The sequence below is a fragment of the Oncorhynchus keta genome, chromosome 18 (genome assembly GCF_023373465.1).
Source record: "Oncorhynchus keta strain PuntledgeMale-10-30-2019 chromosome 18, Oket_V2, whole genome shotgun sequence".
Lineage (NCBI taxonomy): Eukaryota > Metazoa > Chordata > Actinopteri > Salmoniformes > Salmonidae > Oncorhynchus > Oncorhynchus keta.
In genome coordinates, this window is record NC_068438.1 from 30,365,763 (window position 1) to 30,393,199 (window position 27,437).

At 43.9% G+C, this 27,437-nt stretch overlaps 1 protein-coding gene across 1 annotated transcript in view; it reads right to left on the reverse strand.

The window, feature by feature from the left end:
* Positions 1-991: 991 nt before the first annotated feature.
* Positions 992-27,437, reverse strand: part of LOC118373520 (uncharacterized) — a 57,294-nt gene continuing 30,848 nt past the window's right edge. The window contains exons 4-11 of the mRNA XM_035759670.1: positions 14,628-15,651; positions 9,161-9,616; positions 8,592-8,691; positions 5,201-5,349; positions 4,809-4,921; positions 4,258-4,347; positions 4,016-4,138; positions 992-3,091 (exon numbers count right to left, since the gene is read on the reverse strand). Coding sequence (XP_035615563.1) covers positions 2,876-3,091; positions 4,016-4,138; positions 4,258-4,347; positions 4,809-4,921; positions 5,201-5,349; positions 8,592-8,691; positions 9,161-9,616; positions 14,628-15,651 — 2,271 coding nt within the window. The 3' untranslated portion in view covers positions 992-2,875. The remainder of the gene's footprint in view (positions 3,092-4,015; positions 4,139-4,257; positions 4,348-4,808; positions 4,922-5,200; positions 5,350-8,591; positions 8,692-9,160; positions 9,617-14,627; positions 15,652-27,437) is intronic.

Sequence of the window (27,437 nt, forward strand, 5' to 3'; positions counted from 1 at the left end):
GAGTTTTCCTGTTTGCTTATGGCGGAATACAGCTCATTGAGTGCGGTTTTAGTGCCAGCATCGGTCTGTGGTGGTATATAGACAGCTACGAAAAATACATGTAAACTCTCTAGGTAGATAGTGTGGTTTGCAGCTTATCAATTCTCTACCTCAGGCGAGCAAAACCTTGAGAGTTCCTTAGATATTGTGCACCAGCTGTTGTTCATATATATGTATAGGCCCCCGTCTTACCAGAGACTGCTGTTCTGTCCTGCCGATCGAGTGTATAACCCATCAGCTGTATGTTCTTAATGTCGTCGTTCAGCCATGACTCAATGAAACGTAAGATATTACAGTTTTAATGTCCCGTTGGTAGGATATACGTGCTTTCAGCTCGTCCCATTTATTTTCCAGCGATTTAACATTAGCTAGCAGGACGAAAGGCAAGGGAAGATTAGCCACTCGTTGCCTGATCCTCGCAAAGCACCCTGATCTTTTTCCAACAAACCTCATAGTTACCATCTCCAGCGAATCTTGGGGGATCTGGACCTGGTCGGGTGTCTGTAGTAGTATGTCCCTCCCGTCCGACTCATTAAAGAAGAACTCTTTGTCCTGTTTGATGTGAGCAATCGCAGTTCTGATGTTCAGAAGCTCTTTTCTGTCATAAGAGACGGTAGCAGCAACATTATGTACAAAACAAGTTACGAACAACACAAAAAAACAAACCAAATAGCATGGGCGGTCAAGAGCCAATAAGATGGCAGCCCCTTCCCCCGGCGCCATCGTCACGACCCTTACTTTGGGAAATCCTGCCATATGACCTACAAATGGTATGTACAATGACCTAGAATTGAATGGAATGTTTTGGGATGACACACCAGTGAATAATTGATTGAAGGTTGTGTATTTGTATAAACATAATGAGTAAGAAGTGTTTGTTCGAATGATAGACCTGTAAGATATTGAGTAAATATAGTAATATAACTGCAAACTGAAAGAGGCACATTAAAAGACACTACAGAAAGTACTTTATTGTATTAAACTATGGGAAACCCACACAATAACATTTGCTTATGCAAAAACTATCATAGCAGTCAAATGTGCTTTAATATATTTGATCATTTATTTTTGTGACCAACTTTATTTTTATTATTTCAGATCGCATACAGGCATACAAGAAATAACATGCACTGTCAACTGTCGGACGTTCGTCAGATAGGTGTGTGCCTTTCCAAATCATGTCCAATCAATTGAATTTACCACAGGTGGACTCCAATCATGTTGTAGAAACATCTCAAGGATGACCAATAGAAACACGATGCATCTGAACTCAGTTTTGAGTCTCATTGCAAAGGGTCTGAATACTTTTGTAAATAAGGTATTTTGTCTGTTATTATTTGTATACATTTTCTAAAATGTCTAAAAACCTGTTTTCGCTTTGTCATTATGGGGTATTGTGTTTAGATTGATGAGATCTTTTTGGGTTTAGAATAAGGATGTAATGGAACAAAATGTGGAAAATGGGAAGAGGACTGAATATCATCAGAATGCGCTGTAGGTGTATTGACTGTTATAAAGGCACTGGATTATGAGCTGTCTTGTTTGCAAAGTTAACAAATTAAATACGCAGTGGCATGGTGCATATAGCCATAGAAGCACAGTGACATATGCCTCAATACAGTCATATTTGTGGCTTATTGGGAGTGTGGCTTTCAGTTAGCTATTTTTGAAAACCATCCTGCGAGAGTGACTGTCATTCAAGTTTCAAGTTTAAACTTTCAATGTAATGTGCACAAGTACAGTGAAATGCCTTTCTTGCAAGCTCCAAACCCAACAATGCAGTAATCAATATCAACGCAGCACTAAAAATAACATAAAGTGGAACAAAAACACACAAGACATAAAAAACAAGAAATAAGAAGAGCACGAGAAAGAAGGAAGCTACTGTATATACAGGGTCAGTTCCACTTCCAGGTAATCTGTTCTGTTCATGGAGTTACATATACACTGGATGACTGATTGAGGGCGCGGTGTTGAAGCCACTGTGCCTCCATCTTGGCACTCCCCACCATTGTTAAAAAAATATTTTGGAAGTTATAGAAATGCATTTATTAATGTCTACATTAGTTTTAGCCACATTTATTCTATTACAGACACATTTATGCATACTTTTAAATGATATTATGTGAGCTAAAAATAAAACAGAAAAAATCTCACATATATACAAACAAGAATGATTTTTTGAGAATACTAATATTACTGTCCCAACTACAACAAAAATGTCCTTGAAACATTTCATATAAATAGTGTAGAATTCCATGAATTCCTATGGAGGACTGCTCCTACTGGGGAGTGCCAATATGACCAACCAGTGGCTTCAAAGCCTCTCAATGGCCAATACATACTGTAGCATCAGCAATCCAGGGTTTATAGACATCATTCGTTATTTTATATTTCATCAAATCTGACAAACCCAGTGCACTGACTGCTATCAATTCTATCTGACGGTGTTTGCATCTTTAGGAAAAATACAAATAATGTTCCATTTGGAACACTGACAAGTAGAGAGCTTAGTCTTAGTCCACTCAGGCCCACCCGTGCCTGCTCACCTGCTGTAGCTACTGTATGTAAACAGGAAGCAGATGAGCGACACATGACAGTGTGGTTTTGTGAGGCGGTGCTTAAGTAAAACATAGATCATGATTTATTCAATTTCAAAAATGGGATATCCAACCAGCGTAGGCTGCTGCCTTGAAGTCTGAGGGCACATCCCCTTCATTATCAACACATCGTGCCAACAACATCAAAAGAACCTTTCCAGACTATGAAGTCTGGAGGATTTTGAGAGTTACAGTATGTGTTAGCCAGACTAGCTGTAGCTTGGGAAGTCTCATGGTTATGTTGCTAGTGTAGAGGTGTCCATGTTGGCAGGAGACTGGGTAGGTGGTGGAACAGTTGAGGACTCTGTAGACTCTGTGTTGTCTTCTTCTGTGTTCCTCTGAGGGTCTGTGAGGTTAGGGTTAGGGTCAGGCTCTGTGAGGTCTGCTTCAAACCCTGGGTTAATCTGACCGTGAGAATGCCTCTTCTGGACCTCCTCAAAGATCTGGAGCACCTGGCAGAGACACACACACAGAATATTACAGACATTATACAGACACACACACAGAATATTACAGACATTATACAGACAGACACACAGAACATTACAGACATTATACAGACAGACACACACATAAGCGACACAGGCAGAACACGACCCCCCCCCTCAAAAAAATGGGGGGTCTCAATTTAGAATAGTCGAAAACAAGGTGGAATTTCAAAATTTGTTTGTTCATCAGCAGTTTTCCTATTGTTATGTCAGTCACTGACAGTCACTCAATTAGTACATGTCAGCAAACAATTTTTAGATTGGTAAGTCAGTCTAGCCAACTATCTAAACTTGTAGTAACCATGTCCCAATTACAGCCTGAGCACAAAGTGCATGTTCCCAGGGGCCCTGACCTCCGGAGGGCCCCCATTGATTGTGTTAGTCACTCTAACTCAGATTTCATATTAACATGGCGTAAGTCATGGCAAAATGTGTACAATTGCGGGAAAATAGCTGTAAAACTTCAAATTTGTATCTTCGCCCCATGGCAAAATGTGTAGAATTGCAGAAAACTTGCTTTATAACTGCAACATTTTCTCTTCGCCGCATGGCAAAATGTGTAGAATTGCAGAAAACTTGCTTTATAACTGCACCATTTTCTCTTCGCCCAATGGCAAAATGTGTAGAATTGCAGGAAATTAACTTCTCTCCCCCGACAATAAAGGGGGGCCCACTAAAATGTTTTGCACTCGAGGGTTTGGCGGGGGCCCCCAACCAAGAGCTGGCCCAGCATGCACGCCCACACACACACACACTCACACATACACACCACAACAACCATTACATACAGGACATGAGGTGGTGTTACTGTCATGTCATGTTAACGGTCGGTGCTTCAGGTTGGTGTCAGTTTTGAGGTTCTTGTCATTTTAGCCGCCTTGTTTTTACCTGAGACTTGGGAATGAGGCCTACTCGGAAGAATCCAATATGGCCGCTGTCTATCTTGGTGCAGTCAACCACAGTGGAGGCGATGTTCTCTGGGGACGGGCCGTCACACAACACACCATCCACCTTGACGGACAGACAGACAGACGGACAGTGAGTGAGTGAGAAAATCACAATATTTTTTTACATTTCCAATTGTAGTTTTGACTCAATTGAACTATGATATGTCTGTGTGCCTATTTCACCTTGTCTCCCAGCTTGGCATACACCTGGTTGTGGTGTGTGGTGTCTGCTTCTCCTGTGGGGTTGGCTGACGTCACAGCAATGGGACCCACCTACAGAACAGAACATAATATTATCTGACAACAATGGCAAGCATCCATTTAGATACTGTATAATGTATGTAGCGGCTCCCGAGTGGTGCAGAGGTCTAAGCCACTGCATCTCAGTCCAAGAGGCATCACTGCAGTCCCTGGTTCGTTTCCAGCCTGCATCACATCCGGCCGTGATTGGGAGTCCCATAGGGCGGCGCACAATTGGCCCAGCGTTGTCCGGGTATGGCCGGGGTAGGCCGTCATTGTAAATAATAATTTGTTCTTAACTGACTTGCCTATATAAAATAAAGGTTAAATAAAAAATAAAAATACATTTCATGTAGTATCTATGTACTATATTTTGTATCTTTTGTAATTAATCAGTGATCGTACAAGGTTAATGAGGTGTGTTGCTACAGCACAATCAGGGTCAGGGTTAGAGGTCAGGGGTTAGGGATAGAAGTCATGGTTAGGGTTCATACCAGGTTGATAAGATGAGTAGCCACAGCACAGTTTGGGTTCCTGATAGCAATGCTCTGAGGGGTTCCGATGTGTTTAGCTGATTCCCCCAGACCAAACATCTCCATCCAAGGACCTGGTGAGGGAAGGCAGGACATACTCATCATAATAACTAACATACACGACACTACATACACAAAAACGCACGCACGCACGCACGCACGCACGCACGCACGCACGCACGCACGCACGCACGCACGCACGCACGCACGCACGCACGCACGCACGCACGCACGCACGCACGCACGCACGCACGCACGCACGCACACGCACGCACACACACACACACACACACACACACACACACACACACACACACACACACACACACACACACACACTGTTAATAACCCACCCCTGGCTATGACCATGCTGATAGAGGAGGGCCAAGCTGCGCTCATGAAGTCCCAGAGCAGGGCAGACAGCAGGGATCTGACCGGTTCTAACTGGTTAATAGAGGACACCCACAGAGACATGGGCCGGTCCTGAGCCTGCTGTTTACACCTGCACAGGGAGACAAGTATAATATGTTATTAACATGCTGCTTACACCGGCAGCACACAGTTAGAGACGAGTAGAATAAGTTATTAACAGGGTTGGGGAGTAACGGTTTACATATAATCCGTTACATGTAAGGGATTACAACAACAAAAACAGTTACTGTAATCCATTACATTACCAGCAAAATATATTGTATTCAGATTACAGATACTTTTGATAAATGTAATTATCACTTTGAGGATTACTTTTAAATTCAGAAAGGATGTTTGCCGAAAAAAAATCTTTGACATTTTTGTTTTCTCAATGACATTCAAATCAGCATTGAAAAAAGGCGCAAGTTTAAATTTGTTCCACCTGAGTGAGTCTGACCACAAGTCAGAGACCACTATGATGACACACCAAATGTGTTTGATGGATTGCAGGAAAAGAGCAGGAATAGGCTTTTGTAGGCTACAGTCCAAGCTGTCTTCCAATGGTGCGACTGCTGTCGGCATCCAAAGATTATCCAACTTGAATAAACGCTTGGAGGTGAAGATGACAGCAGTGTTGTAGTCTACAGTGATACGGATATCACTTATTATTGATACCTATATAGCGCATTGATGTGAATCACACTGCTGCTCTCTCATTTAGCTATTTGCATTTTACGGATTGTGGTTGTTGTGGATGGCTGTTCACAAATCTGAATGTGTATTTGAACCCAATAATGGTTGAATTCAAGAAGGTTAAGCTGCCTATCAGTCATTGTTTTTGAAACCAGTGGACAGTCAGTGAAAAATGTGTTCTTGCAACAGCTGCATAGCGCGGATCAAAGCCTACGGAATAAAAGTAGGGCTTTTATTGCTCAATCTAATTCATGCTGATAAAAAATAATCCATAGTCCTAATGGACACATGCTCAAGCTCACACACTTTTGATAGACTTAAAGGGACAATCTGTTGTTTTTACATTATTTTTGGACGGCCCAGTACCTAACTGGGGCCAAGTTTCCTGACATCCAAGACCTATAGACTAGGCAGTGTCAGAGGAAAGCCAAAAAATTGTCAAAGACTCCAGTCACCCCCGTCATAGACTGTTCTCTCTGCTACCGCACAGCAAGCGGTACCAAGAGGCTCCTTAACAGCTTCTACCCCCAAGCCATGATCAAATGGCCATCCGGACTATTTACATTGATCCCCCCCTCCCCCCTTTTGCTTTTACACTGCTGCTACTCGTGTGTTTATTATCTATACATAGTCACTTTACAAATTACCTCAACTAACCTGTACTCCGCACATTGACTTGGTACCGGTACCGCCTGTATATAGCCACATTGTATGTACACTTCCTGTGTTACTTTTTGTTTGATTGATTTTATTATTTTTACTTCAGTTTATTACATAAATATTTTATTAACTCTATTTCTTGAACTGCATTGTTGGTTAAGGCCTTTTCCCAGCATGAAGCATGAGAATGCCAAGAGTGTGCAAAGCTGTCATCAAGGCAAAGAGTGGCTACTTTGAAAAATCGAAAAAATACAACTTTTTGGGATTGTTTTAGCAATTTTTTGGTTACTACATGATTACAAATGTGTTATTTCATAGTAAAAATAACGAAAAACCCTGGAATGTGTAGGTGTGTCCAAACTTTTGACTTGTACTGTATATCCATTGATTCTTAAATAATATAACTCTTGAGCTTAGCTCAACTGTCACAGTCCATGAGATCCTAAAATATTATCTTGTTTTTCTCCAATGTTTATAAACATTGTAAACGTAAACAAACCCTGTATAGCCTCATAACATGGTTAAAACAATCATTTGATATCATGGATGGTCAGGCCTTGAATTCATAGCTGTCTATTAATCTGAGAGTAGTTACATTTCTCCAGGGCCATCCCTCTGCTTTTTACCAAAACAGAGGCTGGGTGTTCATTTTGTTATCGTTTCATCTGTGGATTTGTCCTTTAAACAGTTGCATGTGACCAAGTTATCAAAGTGTCACCAACAAAAAGGTAAACAATAGGCCTATAGCAAATTCAGTATATACTGACTTGCCTAGTTAAATAAAGCTTCAATAAAAATGTGTTAAAAAAAATGTAATATGGTCTTCATTTTTCACATGTAAATAACATTTTCAGGAGTGCTCAAAGCATGCCCTTCCAAGAGCACGGCATTTCTTTTTCAAATCAATGAGCCCAAGTGCAAGTGCTGGTTAAGTGATTGAGGTGGGGAGGAGGATTATCTAAGATACTGTTTGAAGAGGTAGGATTTCAGATGTTTTCGGAAGATGGGCGTTTTGGGGGGAGGACAGAGAAGAGCTTGGCCTGGGCTGAGTGGGAGCTGGGTGGTGGGAGGGCCAACAGACCTGAGGTGGCAGAACGGAGTGCTCAGGTTGGGGTGTAGGGTTTCAGCATAGCGTGAAGGTAGGGAGGGGCATTTCCTCTTGCTGTTCCGTAGGTAAACACAATGGTCTTGTAGAGGATGCAAGCTTCAACTGGAAGCCAGTGGAGTGTGTGGAGGAGCGGGGTGTCACGAGAGAACTTGGGAAGGTTGAAAACCAGGCAGGTTGCAGTGTTCTGGATAAATTGCAGGGGTTTGATGGCACAAGTGGGGAGCTCAGTCAAAAGCGAGTTGCAGTTGTCCAGACGGGAGAGGACAAGTGCCTGGATTAGGACCTGCGCCACTTCCTGTGTAAGGTATGGTCGTATTCTAAGGATGTTGTAGAGCGGGTCAATATGTTGATGTTTCCAGAGAACGACAGGGTGTTGTCCAGGGTCACGCCAAGGTTCTTTGCACTCTGGGAGGGCGACACCGTGGAGTTGTCAATCGTGATGGAGAGGTCTTTGAGCGGGCAGGACTTCCCAGGGAGGAAGAGCAGGTCTGTCTTGTCAAGGTTGAGCTTGAGGTGGTGGGGCGACATGCAAGTTGAGATATCTGATAGGCACGCAGAGATGCGTGTCGCCACCTGGGTGTCAGAAGGGGGGCAAGGAGAAAAGTAGTTGAGGGTCATCCACAACATGCTGCTTACACCTTCAGCACACAGGGAGAGACAAGGAGAATAGTTAGTTTAAATGCAGTATGATAGCCTGGTCCTTGATCTGTTTGAACTGTCTTGGTCGTGACAGAGGAGTTGTCGAGACAACTAAAATAGATCTGGGACCACTATGAAGCATTGTGAGTACAAAGTTTATTCATTTAATCTAATGAAATTATATTTTACAATGTACGTATAACGACCTAGTATGCAGTGTAATTGAAACTCACTTGTAGGCCTTTTCCACAGCGTCCGGTCTGTTACAAGCTGCCACCAGTACATAGACCGTGTCAGTGGGCATCCCACATATACCTCCACTCTTCATGATCTCTGGAGACACAGAGGGATAGTGAGAGTTGGGTTGAGACACATCAATAACCCAACTAACTGAAGACCTAAAGAACTTGCAATGAAGTGATCCTGTCAGCCTCAACACACACACACACACACAAATATACACACACAGCCTGTTATTCATAGTGTTTTCATGAGAATGATGCATTAGACTAGACCAATGATTGTCATGGTTCTGAAGAGCAACTGGGTGTGGAGATTTGCTGTTTCAGTCCAGCACTGAGACCCTGCATTCTGCTCACCAGGACATTGAATCAGGTGTGTTAATATTGGAATGAAGCAAAACCCTGCACCCACAGTATTTCACCAATAGCAGAGTTGGTGACCAGTTCTTTGTCTCAAATTGCACCTTATGTCCTATAACATAAAGCACTACTTTAAATAAGATAGAGAAAAGGGTGCCTTTTGGGACTGAGCCCAGGATAGGTACCCCCTTATGTTTCACCTGCTATCTGATGGACGGCCGTGGACTTGCGTGCAGGGACATGAAGACAGATGTCCTTCCCTCCTCCTCCCGTCCCACTCAGCCTGACTAACGCCCGTCCCAGGGGCAACTGGGGTGTCAGGAAGGTCAGGCTGAACAGACCAGACAGGAAACAGTAGAATGACATCAGGCCAAACACGATCGACACCCCGATGTCATACCCATAAGGAAGTGCTCCCATGGCGTCCAGGAGGAAGGAGATGATAATGAGGTGAAAGGTCGCGGCATAGACAACCCAGGCTACGCTCAGGAACAGCGCTCCTACCGTCACCAGACTGTTGAACAACAGGAAGCTGATGATGCCCACAGCCAGGTTGAATCCCCGTGTGTCCCCGTAGAGCCCGCCGTACCGCGTCAGCCCCCAGACAGACCACATGACACCATACAGGACAAACGCCATGCTCTCAAGGGTCTTACCTACCGGAAATGTACACATTTGTATTTGTATTTGTTATGGATCCCCATTAGCTGCTGCTTTCCTGGGGTCCAGCAAAATGAAGGCAGTTTATAAAATTTTAAAACATTACAATATATTCACAGATTTCACAACACACTGTGCCCTCAGGCCCCTACTCCACCACAACCACATATCTACAGTACTAAATCCATGTGTATGTATATGTAACTGATGTGAAATGGCTAGCTAGTTAGCGGGGTGCGCACTAATAGCGTTTCAATCGGTGACATCACTCGCTCTGAGACCTTGAAGTAGTTGTTCCCTTTGCTCTGCAAGGGCCGTGGCTTTTGTGGCGCAATGGATAATGATGCTTCGAGGGTAGCTGTTGTCGATGTGTGCAGAGGGTCCCTGGTTCGAGCCCAGGAAGGGCCGAGGAGAGGGACGGAAGGTGTACTGTTACATATAGCCCGTGAGTGTGTACAGTATGCATGTGTCTGTGCCAATGTTTGTGTTGCTTCACAGTCCCCGCTGTTCCATAAGGTGTTTTTTTATCTGTTTTTTAAATCAAATTTTACTGCTTGCGTCAGTTACTTGATGTGAAATAGAGTTCCATGTGGTCATGGCTCTATGTAGTACTGTGTGCCTCCCATAGTCTATTCTGGACTTGGGGACCGTGAAGAGACCTCTTGTGGCATGTCTTGTGGGGTATGCATGGGTGTCCAAGCTGTGTGCCAGGAGTTTAGACAGACAGCTCGGTGCATTCAACATATCAATACCTCTCAAAAATAAAAGTAGTGATGAATTCAATCTCTCCTCCACTTTCAGCCAGGAAAGATGGACATGCATATTATTAATTTTAGCTCTCTGTGTACATCTAAGGGCCAGCCGTGAGGCCCTGTTCTGAGCCAATTGCAATTTACTTGAGTCCTTTTTTTGTGGCACCTGACCACACGACTGAACAGTAGTCAAGGTGCGACAAAACTAGTACCTGTAGGACCTGCCATGTTGATAGGGTTGTTAAGAAGGCAGAAACTAGGGCCTGTAGGACCTGCCATGTTGATAGGGTCGTTAAGAAGGCAGAAACTAGGGCCTGTAGGACCTGCCATGTTGATAGGGTTGTTAAGGAGGCAGAAACTAGGGCCTGTAGGACCTGCCATGTTGATATGGTTGTTAAGGAGGCAGAAACTAGGGCCTGTAGGACCTGCCATGTTGATAGGGTTGTTAAGAAGGCAGAAACTAGGGCCTGTAGGACCTGCCATGTTGATAGGGTTGTTAAGAAGGCAGAAACTAGGGCCTGTAGGACCTGCCATGTTGATAGGGTTGTTAAGGAGGCAGAAACTAGGGCCTGTAGGACCTGCCATGTTGATAGGGTTGTTAAGAAGGCAGAAACTAGGGCCTGTAGGACCTGCCATGTTGATAGGGTTGTTAAGAAGGCAGAAACTAGTACCTGTAGGACCTGCCATGTTGATAGGGTTGTTAAGAAGGCAGAAACTAGGGCCTGTAGGACCTGCCATGTTGATAGGGTTGTTAAGAAGGCAGAAACTAGTACCTGTAGGACCTGCCATGTTGATAGGGTTGTTAAGAAGGCAGAAACTAGGGCCTGTAGGACCTGCCATGTTGATAGGGTTGTTAAGGAGGCAGAAACTAGGGCCTGTAGGACCTGCCATGTTGATAGGGTTGTTAAGGAGGCAGAGCATCGCTTTATTATCTTAGCTACTACTGCATCAATATGTTTTGACCATGACAGTTTATTATCTAGTATTACTCCAAGCAGTTTAGTCATCTCAGCTTGCTCAATGTCCACATTATTTATTTCAAGATTGAGTAGCTGCAGGGGCAGTATTGAGTAGTTCTCATTTGCAGAAACGACCTGGGGAATAGTTACAGGGGAGAGGAAGGGGATGAATGAGCCAATTGTAAACTGGGGATTATGAGGTGACCGTGATAGCTTGAGTGCCAGATTAGGAATTTAGCCAGGACACCGGGGTTAACACCCCTACTCTTACAATAAGTGCCATGGGATCTTTAATGACCTCAGAGAGTCAGGACACCCGTTTATCCCATCCGAAAGACGGCACTCTACACAGGGCAGTGTCCCCAATCATTGCCCTGGGGCATTGGGATATTTTTTTAGACCAGAGGAAAAAGTGCCTCCTACTGGCCCTCCAACACCACTTCCAGCAGCATCTGGTCTCCCATCCAGAAACTGACCAGGACCAACCCTGCTTAGCTTCAGAAGCAAGCCAGCAGTGGTATGCAGGGTGGTATGCTGCTGGCATAAAAAGGTGCCCAGAGGTGAAAGGTGCCCAGAGGTGCCCAGAGTAAATGGCCTGCTCCTCAGTCCTAGTTGCTAATATATGCATATTATTAGTAGTATTGGATAGAAAACACTCGGAAGTTTCTAAAACGGTTTGAATGATGTCTGTGAGTATAACAAAAACCTGAGAAGAAATCCAAACAGGAAGTGGGAAATCTAACGTTGGTCGATTTTTAACCCAGCCCCTATTGAATACAAAGTGGGATATTGGTTATGTTGCACTTCCTAAGGCTTCCACTAGATGTCAACCGTCTTTAGAAACTTGAATGAGGTTTCTACTGGCAGAGAGCCATGTCCTGGTCACACGCATTTCACATGATAGCGACCTGCGTTCCATGGCTTTTCTACAGACAATGGAATTCTCCGGTTGGAACGTTATTGAAGATTTATGATAAAAACATCCTAAAGATTGATTCTATACTTGGTTTGACAAGTTTCTTTGACCTGTAATATAACTTTTTGAAGTTTTCGTCCGATGTTTGGCTGGACCTGCACGAGTGTTTGGATTTGTGGACTAAACGCCCTAACAAAAGTAACTACTTGGACATAAATAATGGACATTATCAAACAAAACAAACATTTATTGTGGAACTAGGATTCCTGGGAGTGCATTCTGATGAAGATCAAAGGTAAGGGAATATTTATAATGTTATTTCTGATTTCTGTTGACTCCAACATGGCGGATTAAAAACAATTCTGAGCTCCGTTCTCAGATTATTGCATGGTTTGATTTTTCCATAAAGTTTGTTTGAAATCTGACACAGCGTTTGCATTAAGGATAGGTATATCTATATTTCCATGTCTAACAATTGTATTTTCACTCATATTTATAATGAGTATTTCTGTAAAATGATGTGGCTCTCTGCAATATCACCGGATGTTTTTGGAACTAGTGAACGTAACGCGCCAATGTATACTGAGAGTTTTTTATATAAATATGAACTTTATCAAACAAAACATACATGTATTGTATAACATGAAGTCCTATGAGTGTCATCTGATGAAGATCATCAAAGGTTAGTGATTAATTTTATCTCTATTTGTGCTTTTTGTGACTCCTCTCTTTGGCTGGAAAAATTGCTGGGTTTTTCTGTGAGTTGGTGGTGACCTAAGATAATCGTTTGTGGTGCTTTCGCTGTAAAGCCTATTTGAAATCGGACACTGTGGTGGGATTAACCTTTTTGGGATAGGGGGCAGCATTTTCACTTTTGGATGCCCAGAGTGAACTGCCCCCTACTCTGTCCCAGATGCTAATATATGCATATTATTATCAGTATTGGATAGAAAACACGCTGAAGTTTCTAAAACTGTTTGAATGATGTCTGTGAGTATAATAGAACTCATATGGCAGGCGAAAACCTGAGAAAAATCCAACCAGGAAGTGGGACATCTGAGGTTTGTAGTTTTGCAAAGCTTGGCCTACCGAATACACATTGAGATATGGATAAAGTTGCACTTCCTACGTCTTCCACTATATGTCAACCGTCTTTAGAAACTGGTTTGAGGATTCTACTATAAAGGAGGGGCTCATAAGAGCTCTTTGAGTCAGTGGTTTGGCAGAGAGCCTTGGTCTCATGACGCGCGCACCCGACAGAGTTACCTCTCGCTCCAGTGCTTTTCTGAAGACAAAGTCATTCTCCGGTTGGAACATTATTGATGTTTTATGTTAAAAACATCCTAAAGATTGATTCCATACATCGTTTGACATGTTTCTAAAGGACTGTAACAGAACTTTTCAAGTTTTTGTCTGGATGAAGTGCCTGCGCCTCATGAAGATGGATTACTGGACTGAACACGCTAACAACAAGTGGCTTTTTGGACATAAATGATGGAACTTTATGGAACAAATCCGTCATTTATTGTCGAACTGGGATTCCTGGGAGTGCCTTCTGATGAAGATCATCAAAGGTAAGTTAATATTTATGGTGTTGTTTCTAACTTTGTTGATTCCAAAATGGCGGATATTCCTCTGGCTGTTTGAGTTCTGAGCGCCGTTCTCAGATTATGCTTTTTCCGTAAAGTTTTTTTGAAATCTGACACAGCGGTTGCATTAAGGAGAAGTCTATCTTTAATTCTGTGAAAGACACTTGTATCTTTTATCAATGTTTATTATGAGTATTTCTGCAAAATCACAGGATGTTTTGGAATCAAAACGTTACTCCACGTAAGGCACCAACTAAGCCAACAAAATCACGTAAACTGAGATTTTTGGATATAAATCTGCATATTATCAAACAAAACATACATGTATTGTGTAACATGATGTCCTATGAATGTCATCTGATGAAGATCATCAAAGGTTAGTGATTAATTGTATTTATATTTCTGCTTTTTGTGACTCCTATCTTTGGCTGGAAAAATGGCTGTGTTTTTTCGACTTGGCTATGACCTAACATAATCATATGTTGTGCTTTAGCTGTAAAGCATTTTTGAAATCGGACACGATGGGTAGATTAACAAGATGTTTATCTTTCATTTGCTGTATTGGACTTGTTTATGTGTGAAAGTTACATATTTCTAAAAAATATTTTTCAATTTCAGCGGAATGTTGTCGAGGAAGGTTAACAACAAGATTACCTTTAAAACGATATAAGAGACATGTATGTTTTAATTATGAGATTTCTGTTGTTTTGAATTTGGCGCCCTGCACTTTCACTGGCTGTTGTCATATCGATCCCATTAACGGGATTGCAGTTGCAGTTTTAAGGTCTTACCACGGGAGAAGGCCACGGAGCCGACCAGCAGCTGGAGGACGCCGCCTGCCACCACAGCCCAGGGCAGGACCAGCACGCCCAGCGGGGCCCGGTCCCCCATGGACGCCGTGATGGAGAAGACAGCGAGGACAGAGCAGGCGTGACCTAACACCTCTGCGTCAGCATACCTGGAGTAGCCAAGGTAGGGAGCTTGGCTGTGTCTGTCGTGGGGACGGAGAGTCAGGCTGCTGACACGCGTCACCAGGGCCTTGAACACGCCCTCCCCCGTAGGAATCCTTTTGGTCGAGACGTTGTTGTAGGAGGTAACCAGTAACATCACGGCTGACACAACAAAGATGGCTGCCTGGACGCCCTGCGCCCCAGACTGGAAGGAGAGGGAGGGCTGGGCTGCGAGGGCGATAGTATACGCCACGTAGAACAGCTGGTAGAGACCCTCAGCTAGACTCTTCTGACAGCTGAACAGAGCCAGGATGAAGAATAGAACAGCGAAGACAACGGGAAAGGGGATAGGGGAGGAGGGGTGGATGGAGAAGGCTGTGAGAAGAGCGCTGTAGCCCTCAGCAAAGCGCAGGATGGAGGTGAAGCCGTAGAAGGTGGCGGTCAGGGAGTCCATGGATCTGTAGGAGAGGACACACACAGCTAGCTGGAATACAGCAGCCGTCCAAAGCCAAGGGACGTGACCCGGGGCGAGTTGAGGAACCACAGCCAGTAGGGGGCAGGCTATTACACTAGCAGACAGCAGATTCATCACCAGGCCTACAGGCACCACGTCATTACAGTCCTCTGGAGCTCTGACCCCTGACCCCTGACCCCCTGCCCTTGTTCTCAGCCCTGTACCAGGAGCCTCCACCCTTCCCTGGGTGATAAAGGAGAGCAGGCGGCCACAGCCAAAGTAAGCCCCCACCAGGGTGACCAGCAGGTAGCAGGCGGCCGTGGCAGACTGGCCGAACCCCGGGGAGGAGAGGCCGGCGATCTGGTGCCCACAGGCCAGGCTGATAGACAGGGAGATGATTAACAGGACCACCTACAATACAACAATACAACAATACAACTTTATTTTCCATACGTTACAGCAAACAATGTCAAATGTGTCTTTTATTCGATTCTCAACTCCACTCAAATTGATAGACAGCTACCTAGCTAGCTATATAGATAGAAAGATACAGATGTAGGATCCTAATTTAATCACTCTGTTATTGTTGCGAATTTTCCTGCACAACAGGATTCACCTAACTTCACAGAAAACCTGCATCAACACTTGGTTATGTTAGAGTTTTTCTCAATCGCTTTGGCTCAATTTTCAAATGACAATTATTTTATCCAAAACAAGTTCAAATCTCTGAACAATTAGTTTCTTGCTCACACCAGATTTGAATTTCTTATCCATTTTAGCAAATTGCATGTGTTTTGGAACGTGTGCAAAAGAGTAAGTACAATTGTCTACAATTTGCATAATAACTACATGCACAAAACCGATGAGTTGATTCTCAGTGAAATTGTCATAATCTTCACAACTTCTAAACATTATTTCATCGCGTGAGCCATCACATGCAAAATTATCCATTAAATTATCAAAATCTGTCAGGCATACATGTATATTCCATAAATATCTATGACATGGAATGTTTGATGTCTGCTAAATTGGCAAATTACCTGCCAGGTGACATAGTAATGAAATAGTTATCACAATCTTACTAATCAACCAATCAAGTTTGGAAGCATAACAACCAACTTCTCCTGACCTTCCTAAATAGTCCTATATAGTACAACCTAATACCAGAACACCAAAGAGGTTTAGCTACACCAGATTTACCAAAGTATGTAATTATGTGGGATAATGTCAGTTCCACTGAACCCACAGCACAATCACTATAATTTTTGAACACGGAGGAACATCACAAACCTGAACAGCAGTTACATGCTCGTGGAAGAGAAATAAGGAGATGTGTAAGAAGGCATGATGATGTTGTTAGGGGAAGACTTATTAGAGGAAGAGGTAAAAGGCAACGAATAAGAGTCCCTGATGAAATCAGAGCCTCAATTGTAGACCATGTCATAAACTATGGTCTGACAATGGAAGAGGCTGGTCGGAGAGCACAGCCTAATGTAAACAGGTTCACAGTGTCATCAGTGCAAACATTCCGTAGGGAAAACAGCATCTCATTCACAACAATACAGCAACTATTGTAAATGCAAGTCTGAAAAGCACAATGTACCGTAAGATATGTATAAGGAAAATACAGTAATACAGTACAATTTGAATACAATATACTATCTGTAAAATGATCTCTTTGTGAATCCTACATGTCATATATAGGACTGCACAATGACCTCATACTGGTGGAAGAGCAGCTCTACATGTCATATATAGGACTGCACAACGACCTCATACTGGTGGCAGAGCAGCTCTACATGTCATATATAGGACTACACAACGACCTCTACATGTCATATATAGGACTGCACAATGACCTCATACTGGTGGCAGAGCAGCTCTACATGTCATATATAGGACTGCACAATGACCTCATGTTGATGACAGAGCAGCTCTACATGTCATATATAGGACTGCACAACAACCTCATGTTGATGACAGAGCAGCTCTACATGTCATATATAGGACTGCACAATGACCTCATGTTGATGACAGAGCAGCTCTACATGTCATATATAGGACTGCACAATGACCTCATACTGGTGGCAGAGCAGCTCTACATGTCATATATAGGACTACACAACGACCTCTACATGTCATATATAGGACTGCACAACGACCTCATACTGGTGGCAGAGCAGCTCTACATGTCATATATAGGACTACACAACGACCTCTACATGTCATATATAGGACTGCACAATGACCTCATACTGGTGGCAGAGCAGCTCTACATGTCATATATAGGACTGCACAACAACCTCATGTTGATGACAGAGCAGCTCTACATGTCATATATAGGACTGCACAACAACCTCATGTTGATGACAGAGCAGCTCTACATGTCATATATAGGACTGCACAATGACCTCATGTTGATGACAGAGCAGCTCTACATGTCATATATAGGACTGCACAATGACCTCATACTGGTGGTAGAGCAGCTCTACATGTCATATATAGGACTGCACAACAACCTCATGTTGATGACCGAGCAGCTCTACATGTCATATATAGGACTACACAAAGACCTCTACATGTCATATATAGGACTGCACAATGACCTCATACTGGTGGCAGAGCAGCTCTACATGTCATATATAGGACTGCACAACGACCTCATGTTGATGACAGAGCAGCTCTAGATGTCACATATAGGACTGCACAACGACCTCTTCATGTCATATATAGGACTGCACAATGACCTCATGCTGATGGCAGAGCAGCTCCACATGTCATATATCGGACTGCACAACGACCTCTACATGTCATATATAGGACTGCACAATGACCTCATGCTGGTGGCAGAGCAGCTCTACATGTCATATATAGGACTGCACAACGACCTCATGTTGATGACAGAGCAGCTCTACATGTCATATATAGGACTGCACAACGACCTCTACATGTCATATATAGGACTGCACAACGACCTCATGCTGGTGGCAGAGCAGCTCTACATGTCATATATAGGACTGCACAACGACCATGCTGGTGGCAGAGCAGCTCTACATGTCATATATAGGACTGCACAACGACCTCATGTTGATGACAGAGCAGCTCTACATGTCATATATACGACTGCACAACAACCTCATGCTGGTGACAGAGCAGCTCTACATGTCATATATAGGACTGCACAATGACCTCATGTTGATGACAGAGCAGCTCTACATGTCATATATAGGACTGCACAACGACCTCTTCATGTCATATATAGGACTGCACAACGACCTCATGTTGATGACAGAGCAGCTCTACATGTCATATATAGGACTGCACAATGACCTCATGTTGATGACAGAGCAGCTCTACATGTCATATATAGGACTGCACAATGACCTCATGCTGATGGCAGAGCAGCTCTACATGTCCTGTATAGGACTGCACAATGACCTCATGTTGATGACAGAGCAGCTCTACATGTCATAATTGGACTGCACAACGACCTCTACATGTCATATATAGGACTGCACAATGACCTCATGCTGATGGCAGAGCAGCTCTACATGTCATATATAGGACTGCACAACGACCTCTACATGTCATATATAGGACTGCACAACGACCTCATGTTGATGACAGAGCAGCTCTACATGTCATATACAGGACTACATAAAGACCTCATGCTGGTGGCAGAGCAGCTCTACATGTCATATATAGGACTGCACAACGACCTCATGTTGATGACAGAGCAGCTCTACATGTCATATATACGACTGCACAACAACCTCATGCTGGTGGCAAAGCAGCTCTACATGTCATATATAGGACTGCACAATGACCTCATGTTGATGACAGAGCAGCTCTACATGTCATAATTGGACTGCACAACGACCTCTACATGTCATATATAGGACTGCACAATGACCTCATGCTGATGGCAGAGCAGCTCTACATGTCATATATAGGACTGCACAACGACCTCTACATGTCATATATAGGACTGCACAACGACCTCATGCTGGTGGCAGAGCAGCTCAACATGTCATATATAGGACTGCACAACGACCTCATGCTGGTGACAGAGCAGCTCTACATGTCATATATAGGACTGCACAACGACCTCATGTTGATGACAGAGCAGCTCCACATGTCATATATAGGACTGCACAGCGACCTCATGCTGATGACAGAGCAGCTCTACATGTCAGATATAGGACTGCACAACGACCTCATGTTGATGACAGAGCAGCTCCACATGTCATATATAGGACTGCACAACGACCTCATGTTGATGACAGAGCAGCTCTACATGTCATATATCGGACTGCACAACGACCTCTACATGTCATATATAGGACTGCACAATGACCTCATGCTGGTGGCAGAGCAGCTCTACATGTCATATATAGGACTGCACAATGACCTCATGTTGATGACAGAGCAGCTCTACATGTCATATATAGGACTGCACAACGACCTCTACATGTCAGATATAGGACTGCACAACGACCTCATGCTGGTGGCAGAGCAGCTCTACATGTCATATACAACACTGCACAACGAGCTCTACATGTCAGATATAGGACTGCACAACGACCTCATGTTGATGACAGAGCAGCTCTACATGTCATATATAACACTGCACAACAACCTCATGCTGGTGGCAAAGCACCTCTACATGTCAGATATAGGACTGCACAACGACCTCATGTTGATGACAGAGCAGCTCTACATGTCATATATAACACTGCACAACAACCTCTACATGTCATATATAGGACTGCATGCAACAGACAGCTCTACATGTCATATATAGGACTGCACAACGACCTCATGCTGATGACAGAGCAGCTCCACATGTCATATATAGGACTGCACAGCGACCTCATGTTGATGACAGACCTCTACATGTCAGATATAGGACTGCACAACGACCTCATGCTGATGACAGAGCAGCTCTACATGTCATATATAGGACTGCACAACGACCTCATGCAGGTGACAGAGCAGCTCTACATGTCATATATAGGACTGCACAACAACCTACATGTCATGATGACTGCACAACGCTCTACATGTCATATAGGACTGCACAACGACCTCATGCTGGTGACAGAGCAGCTCTACATGTCATATATAGGACTGCACAATGACCTCATGTTGGTGACAGAGCAGCTCTACATGTCATATATAGGACTGCACAACGACCTCTACATGTCATATATAGGACTGCACAATGACCTCATGCTGATGGCAGAGCAGCTCTACATGTCATACTACAGGACTACACATAACGACCTCATGCTGATGGCAGAGCAGCTCTACATGTCATATATAGGACTGCACAATGACCTCATGCTGGTGACAGAGCAGCTCTACATGTCATAATAGGACTGCACAACGACCTCATGTTGATGACAGACATTTCATATAGGACTGCACAATGACCTCATGCTGATGGCAGAGCAGCTCTCCATGTCATATATAGGACTGCACAATGACCTCATGTTAGGACTGACAGACAACCTCTACATGTCATATATAGGACTGCACAACGACCTCTACATGTCATATATAGGACTGCACAATGACCTCATGCTGATGGCAGAGCAGCTCTACATGTCATATATTGGACTGCACAACGACCTCTACATGTCATATATAGGACTGCACAACGACCTCATGCTGGTGGCAGAGCAGCTCAACATGTCATATATAGGACTGCACAACGACCTCATGCTATGACAGAGCAGCTCTACATGTCATATATAGGACTGCACAACGACCTCATGTTGATGACAGAGCAGCTCTACATGTCATATATAGGACTGCACAACAACCTCATGCTGGTGAGCAGCTCTACATGTCAGAGCAGCTCTACATGTCATATAGGACTGCACAACGACCTCATGTTGATGACAGAGCAGCTCTACATGTCATATATAACACTGCACAACGACCTCTACATGTCATATATAGGACTGCACAACGATCTCATGCTGGTGACAGAGCAGCTCTACATGTCATATATAGGACTGCACAATGACCTCATGTTGATGACAGAGCAGCTCTACATGTCATATATAACACTGCACAACGACCTCTACATGTCAGATATAGGACTGCACAACGACCTCATGTTGATGACAGAGCAGCTCTACATGTCATATATAACACTGCACAACGACCTCTACATGTCAGATATAGGACTGCACAACGACCTCATGTTGATGACAGAGCAGCTATACATGTCATATATAACACTGCACAACGACCTCTACATGTCAGATATAGGACTGCACAACGACCTCATGTTGATGACAGAGCAGCTCTACATGTCATATATAACACTGCACAACGACCTCTACATGTCATATATAGGACTGCACAACGACCTCATGCTGGTGACAGAGCAGCTCTACATGTCATATATAGGACTGCACAACGACCTCATGCTGATAACAGAGCAGCTCCACATGTCATATATAGGACTGCACAGCGACCTCATGTTGATGACAGAGCAGCTCTACATGTCAGATATAGGACTGCAAAACGACCTCATGTTGATGACAGAGCAGCTCTACATGTCATATATAACACTGCACAACGACCTCTACATGTCATATATAGGACTGCACAACGACCTCATGCTGGTGACAGAGCAGCTCTACATGTCATATATAGGACTGCACAACGACCTCATGCTGATGACAGAGCAGCTCCACATGTCATATATAGGACTGCACAGCGACCTCATGTTGATGACAGAGCAGCTCTACATGTCAGATATAGGACTGCACAACGACCTCATGTTGATGACAGAGCAGCTCTACATGTCATATATAGGACTGCACAACGACCTCATGCAGGTGACAGAGCAGCTCTACATGTCATATATAGGACTGCACAACGACCTCTACATGTCATATATAGGACTGCACAACGACCTCTACATGTCATATATAGGACTGCACAACAACCTCATGCAGGTGACAGAGCAGCTCTACATGTCATATATATAGGACTGCACAACGACCTCATGCAGGTGACAGAGCAGCTCTACATGTCATATATATAGGACTGCACAACGACCTCTACATGTCATATATAGGTCTGCACAATGACCTCATGCTGGTGGCAGAGCAGCTCTACATGTCATATACAGGACTACATAACGACCTCATGCTGATGGCAGAGCAGCTCTACACATGTATAGGACTGCACAATGACCTCATGTTGATGACAGAGCAGCTCTACATGTCATAATTGAACTGCACAAATGACCTCTACATTTCATATATAGGACTGCACAATGACCTCATGCTGATGGCAGAGCAGCTCTCCATGTCATATATGACTGTACAAAGACCTCTACATGTCATATATAGGACTGCACAACAACCTCTACATGTCATATATAGGACTGACCTCATGCTGGTGGCAGAGCAGCTCTACATGTCATATATAGGACTGCACAACGACCTCTACATGTCATATAGGACTGCACAACGACCTCTACATGTCATATATAGGACTGCACAACTGACCTCATGCTGGTGGCAGAGCAGCTCTACATGTCATATATAGGACTACAACGACCTCTACATGTCATATATAGGACTGCACAACGACCTCTACATGTCATATAGGACTGCACAACAACCTCATGCTGGTGGCAGAGCAGCTCTACATGTCATATATACGACTGCACAACAACCTCATGCTGGTGGCAGAGCAGCTCTACATGTCATATATACGACTGCACAACGACCTCTACATGTCATATATAGGACTGCACAACAACCTCATGCTGGGTGGCAGAGCAGCTCTACATGTCATATAGGACTGCACAACGACCTCCTACATGTCATATATAGACTGCACAACAACCTCATGCTGGTGGCAGAGCAGCATCTACATGTCATATAGGACTGCACAACAACCTCATGCTGGTGGCAGAGCAGCTCTACGTGTCATATATACGACTGCACAACAACCTCATGCTGGTGGCAGAGCAGCTCTACATCTACATGTTATAGGGGGACACATAATGACCTCTACATGTCATATATAGACTGCACAACGAGCCTACATGTCATATATAGGACTGCACAACGACCTCTACATGTCATATATAGGACTGCACAATGACCTCATGTTGATGACAGAGCAGCTCTACATGTCAGATATAGGACTGCACAACGACCTCATGTTGATGACAGAGGAGCCTCTACATGTCATATATAGGACTGCACAACGACCTCTACATGTCATATATAGGACGCACAACTTGACCTCTACATGTCATATATAGGATCAAAAGCAACCGCCTCATGTTGATGACAGAGCAGCTCTACATGTCAGATATAGGACTGCACAACAACCTCATGCAGGTGACAGAGCAGCTCTACATGTCATATATATAGGACTGCACAACTTACCCTCTACATGTCATATATAGGTCTGCACAATGACTCATGCTGGTGGCAGAGCAGCTCCTACATGTCAAATACAGGACTACATAACGACCTCCATGCTGATGGCAGAGCAGCTCTACATGTCATGTATAGGACTGCACAATGACCTCATGTTGATGACAGAGCAGCTCTACATGTCATAATTGAACTGCACAACGACCTCTACATTTCATAGGACTGCACAATGACCTCATGCTGATGGCAGAGCAGCTCTCCATGTCATATATAGGACTGTACAACGACCTCTACATGTCATATATAGACTGCACAACAACCTCTACATGTCATGAGATAGGACTGCATAATGACCTCTACATGTCATATATAGGACTGCACAAATCGACCTCATGTGAGTGGCAGAGCAGCTCTACATGTCATATATAGGACTGCACAACGACCTCTGCTATGCACATCAGTATAGGACTGCACAACAACCTCATGCTGGTGGCAGAGCAGCTCTACATGTCATATATAGACTGCAACGACCTCACCACATGTCATATATAGGACTGCACAACGACCTCTACATGTCATATAGGACTGCACAACAACCTCATGTTGATGACAGAGCAGCTCTACATGTCATATATAGGACTGCACAACGACCTCATGCTGGTGACAGAGCAGCTCCTACATGTCATATATAGGACTACATAATGACCTCATGTTGATGACAGAGCAGCTCTACATGTCATATAGGACTGCACAACGACCTCATGCTGGTGACAGAGCAGCTCTACATGTCATATAGGACTGCACAACGACCTCTACATGTCATGTATAGACGCACAACAACCTCATGTTGATGACAGAGCAGCTCTACATGTCATATATAGGACTGCACAACGACCTCATGCTGGTGACAGAGCAGCTCTACATGTCATATATAGGACTACATAATGACCTCATGTTGATGACAGAGCAGCTCTACATGTCATATATATAGGACTGCACAACGACCTCTACATGTCATATATAGGACTGCACAATGACATCATGCTGATGGCAGAGCAGCTCTACATGTCATATATAGGACTGCACAAATGACCTCATGCTGGTGACAGAGCAGCTCTACATGTCATATATAGGACTGCACAACGACCTCTACATGTCATATATAGGACTGCACAACAACCTCATGTTGATGACAGAGCAGCTCTACATGTCATATAGGACTGCACAACGACCTCATGCTGGTGACAGAGCAGCTCTACATATGCTATAGACTGCACAACGACCTCATGTTGATAGACAGAGCAGCTCCACATGTCATGTATAGGACTGCACAGCGACCTCATGTTGATGACAGAGCAGCTCTACATGTCAGATATAGGACTGCACAATGACCTCATGTTGATGACAGAGCAGCTCTACATGTCATAGGGACTGCAATAACGACCTCTACATGTCATATATAGGACTGCACAACGACTCTACATGTCATATATAGGACTGCACAATGACCTCATGCTGGTGGCAGAGCAGCTCTACATGTCATATTAGGACTGCAATAATGACCTCATGTTGATGACAGAGCAGCTCTACATGTCATATAGGACTGCACAACAGCCTCATGTTGATGACAGAGCAGCTCTACATGTCATATATAGGACTGCACAACAACCTCATGCTGGTGACAGAGCAGCTCTACATGTCATATATAGGACTGCACAACGACCTCTACATGTCATATAGGACTGCACAATAACCTCATGTTGATGACAGAGCAGCTCTACATGTCATATAGACTGCACAACGACCTCATGCTGGTGACAGAGCAGCTCTACATGTCATATATGGACCACCAATGACCTCATGTTGATGACAGAGCAGCTCTACATGTCATATAGGACTGCGACCTCATGCTGGTGACAGGCAGCTCTACATGTCATATAGGACTGCACAACGACCTCTACATGTCATATATAGGACTGCACAACAACCTCATGTTGATGACAGAGCAGCTCTACATGTCATATATAGGACTGCACAACGACCTCATGCTGGTGACAGAGCAGCTCTACATGTCATATATAGGACTACATAATGACCTCATGTTGATGGCAGAGCAGCTCTACATGTCATATATAGGACTACACAACGACCTCTACATGTCATATATAGGACTGCACAATGACCTCATGCTGATGGCAGAGCAGCTCTACATGTCATATATAGGACTGCACAATGACCTCATGCTGGTGACAGAGCAGCTCTACATGTCATATATAGGACTGCACAACGACCTCTACATGTCATATATAGGACTGCACAACAACCTCATGTTGATGACAGAGCAGCTCTACATGTCATATATAGGACTGCACAACGACCTCATGCTGGTGACAGAGCAGCTCTACATGTCATATATAGGACTGCACAACGACCTCATGTTGATGACAGAGCAGCTCCACATGTCATATATAGGACTGCACAGCGACCTCATGTTGATGACAGAGCAGCTCTACATGTCAGATATAGGACTGCACAATGACCTCATGTTGATGACAGAGCAGCTCTACATGTCATATATAGGACTGCACAACGACCTCTACATGTCATATATAGGACTGCACAACGACCTCTACATGTCATATATAGGACTGCACAATGACCTCATGCTGGTGGCAGAGCAGCTCTACATGTCATATTAGGACTGCACAATGACCTCATGTTGATGACAGAGCAGCTCTACATGTCATATATAGGACTGCACAACAACCTCATGTTGATGACAGAGCAGCTCTACATGTCATATATAGGACTGCACAACAACCTCATGCTGGTGGCAGAGCAGCTCTACATGTCATATATAGGACTGCACAACGACCTCTACATGTCATATATAGGACTGCACAATGACCTCATGTTGATGACAGAGCAGCTCTACATGTCATATATAGGACTGCACAACAACCTCATGCTGGTGGCAGAGCAGCTCTACATGTCATATATAGGACTGCACAACGACCTCATGTTGATGACAGAGCAGCTCTACATGTCATATATAGGACTTCACAACGACCTCTACATGTCATATATAGGACTGCACAACAACCTCATGCTGGTGGCAGAGCAGCTCTACATGTCATATATAGGACTGCACAACGACCTCATGTTGATGACAGAGCAGCTCTACATGTCATATATAGGACTTCACAACGACCTCTACATGTCATATATAGGACTGCACAATGACCTCATGCTGGTGGCAAAGCAGATCTACATGTCATATATAGGACTGCACAACGACCTCATGTTGATGACAGAGCAGCTCTACATGTCATACATAGGACTTCACAACGACCTCTACATGTCATATATAGGACTGCACAATGACCTCATGCTGGTGGCAGAGCAGCTCTACATGTCATATATAGGACTGCACAACGACCTCATGTTGATGACAGAGCAGCTCTACATGTCATATATAGGACTTCACAACGACCTCTACATGTCATATATAGGACTGCACAACGACCTCATGCTGATGGCAGAGCAGCTCTACATGTCATATATAGGACTGCACAACGACCTCATGCTGATGGCAGAGCAGCTCTACATGTCATATATAGGACTGCACAACGACCTCTACATGTCATATATAGGACTGCACAACGACCTCTACATGTCATATATAGGACTGCACAACAACCTCATGTTGATGACAGAGCAGCTCTACATGTCATATATAGGACTGCACAACGACCTCATGCTGGTGACAGAGCAGCT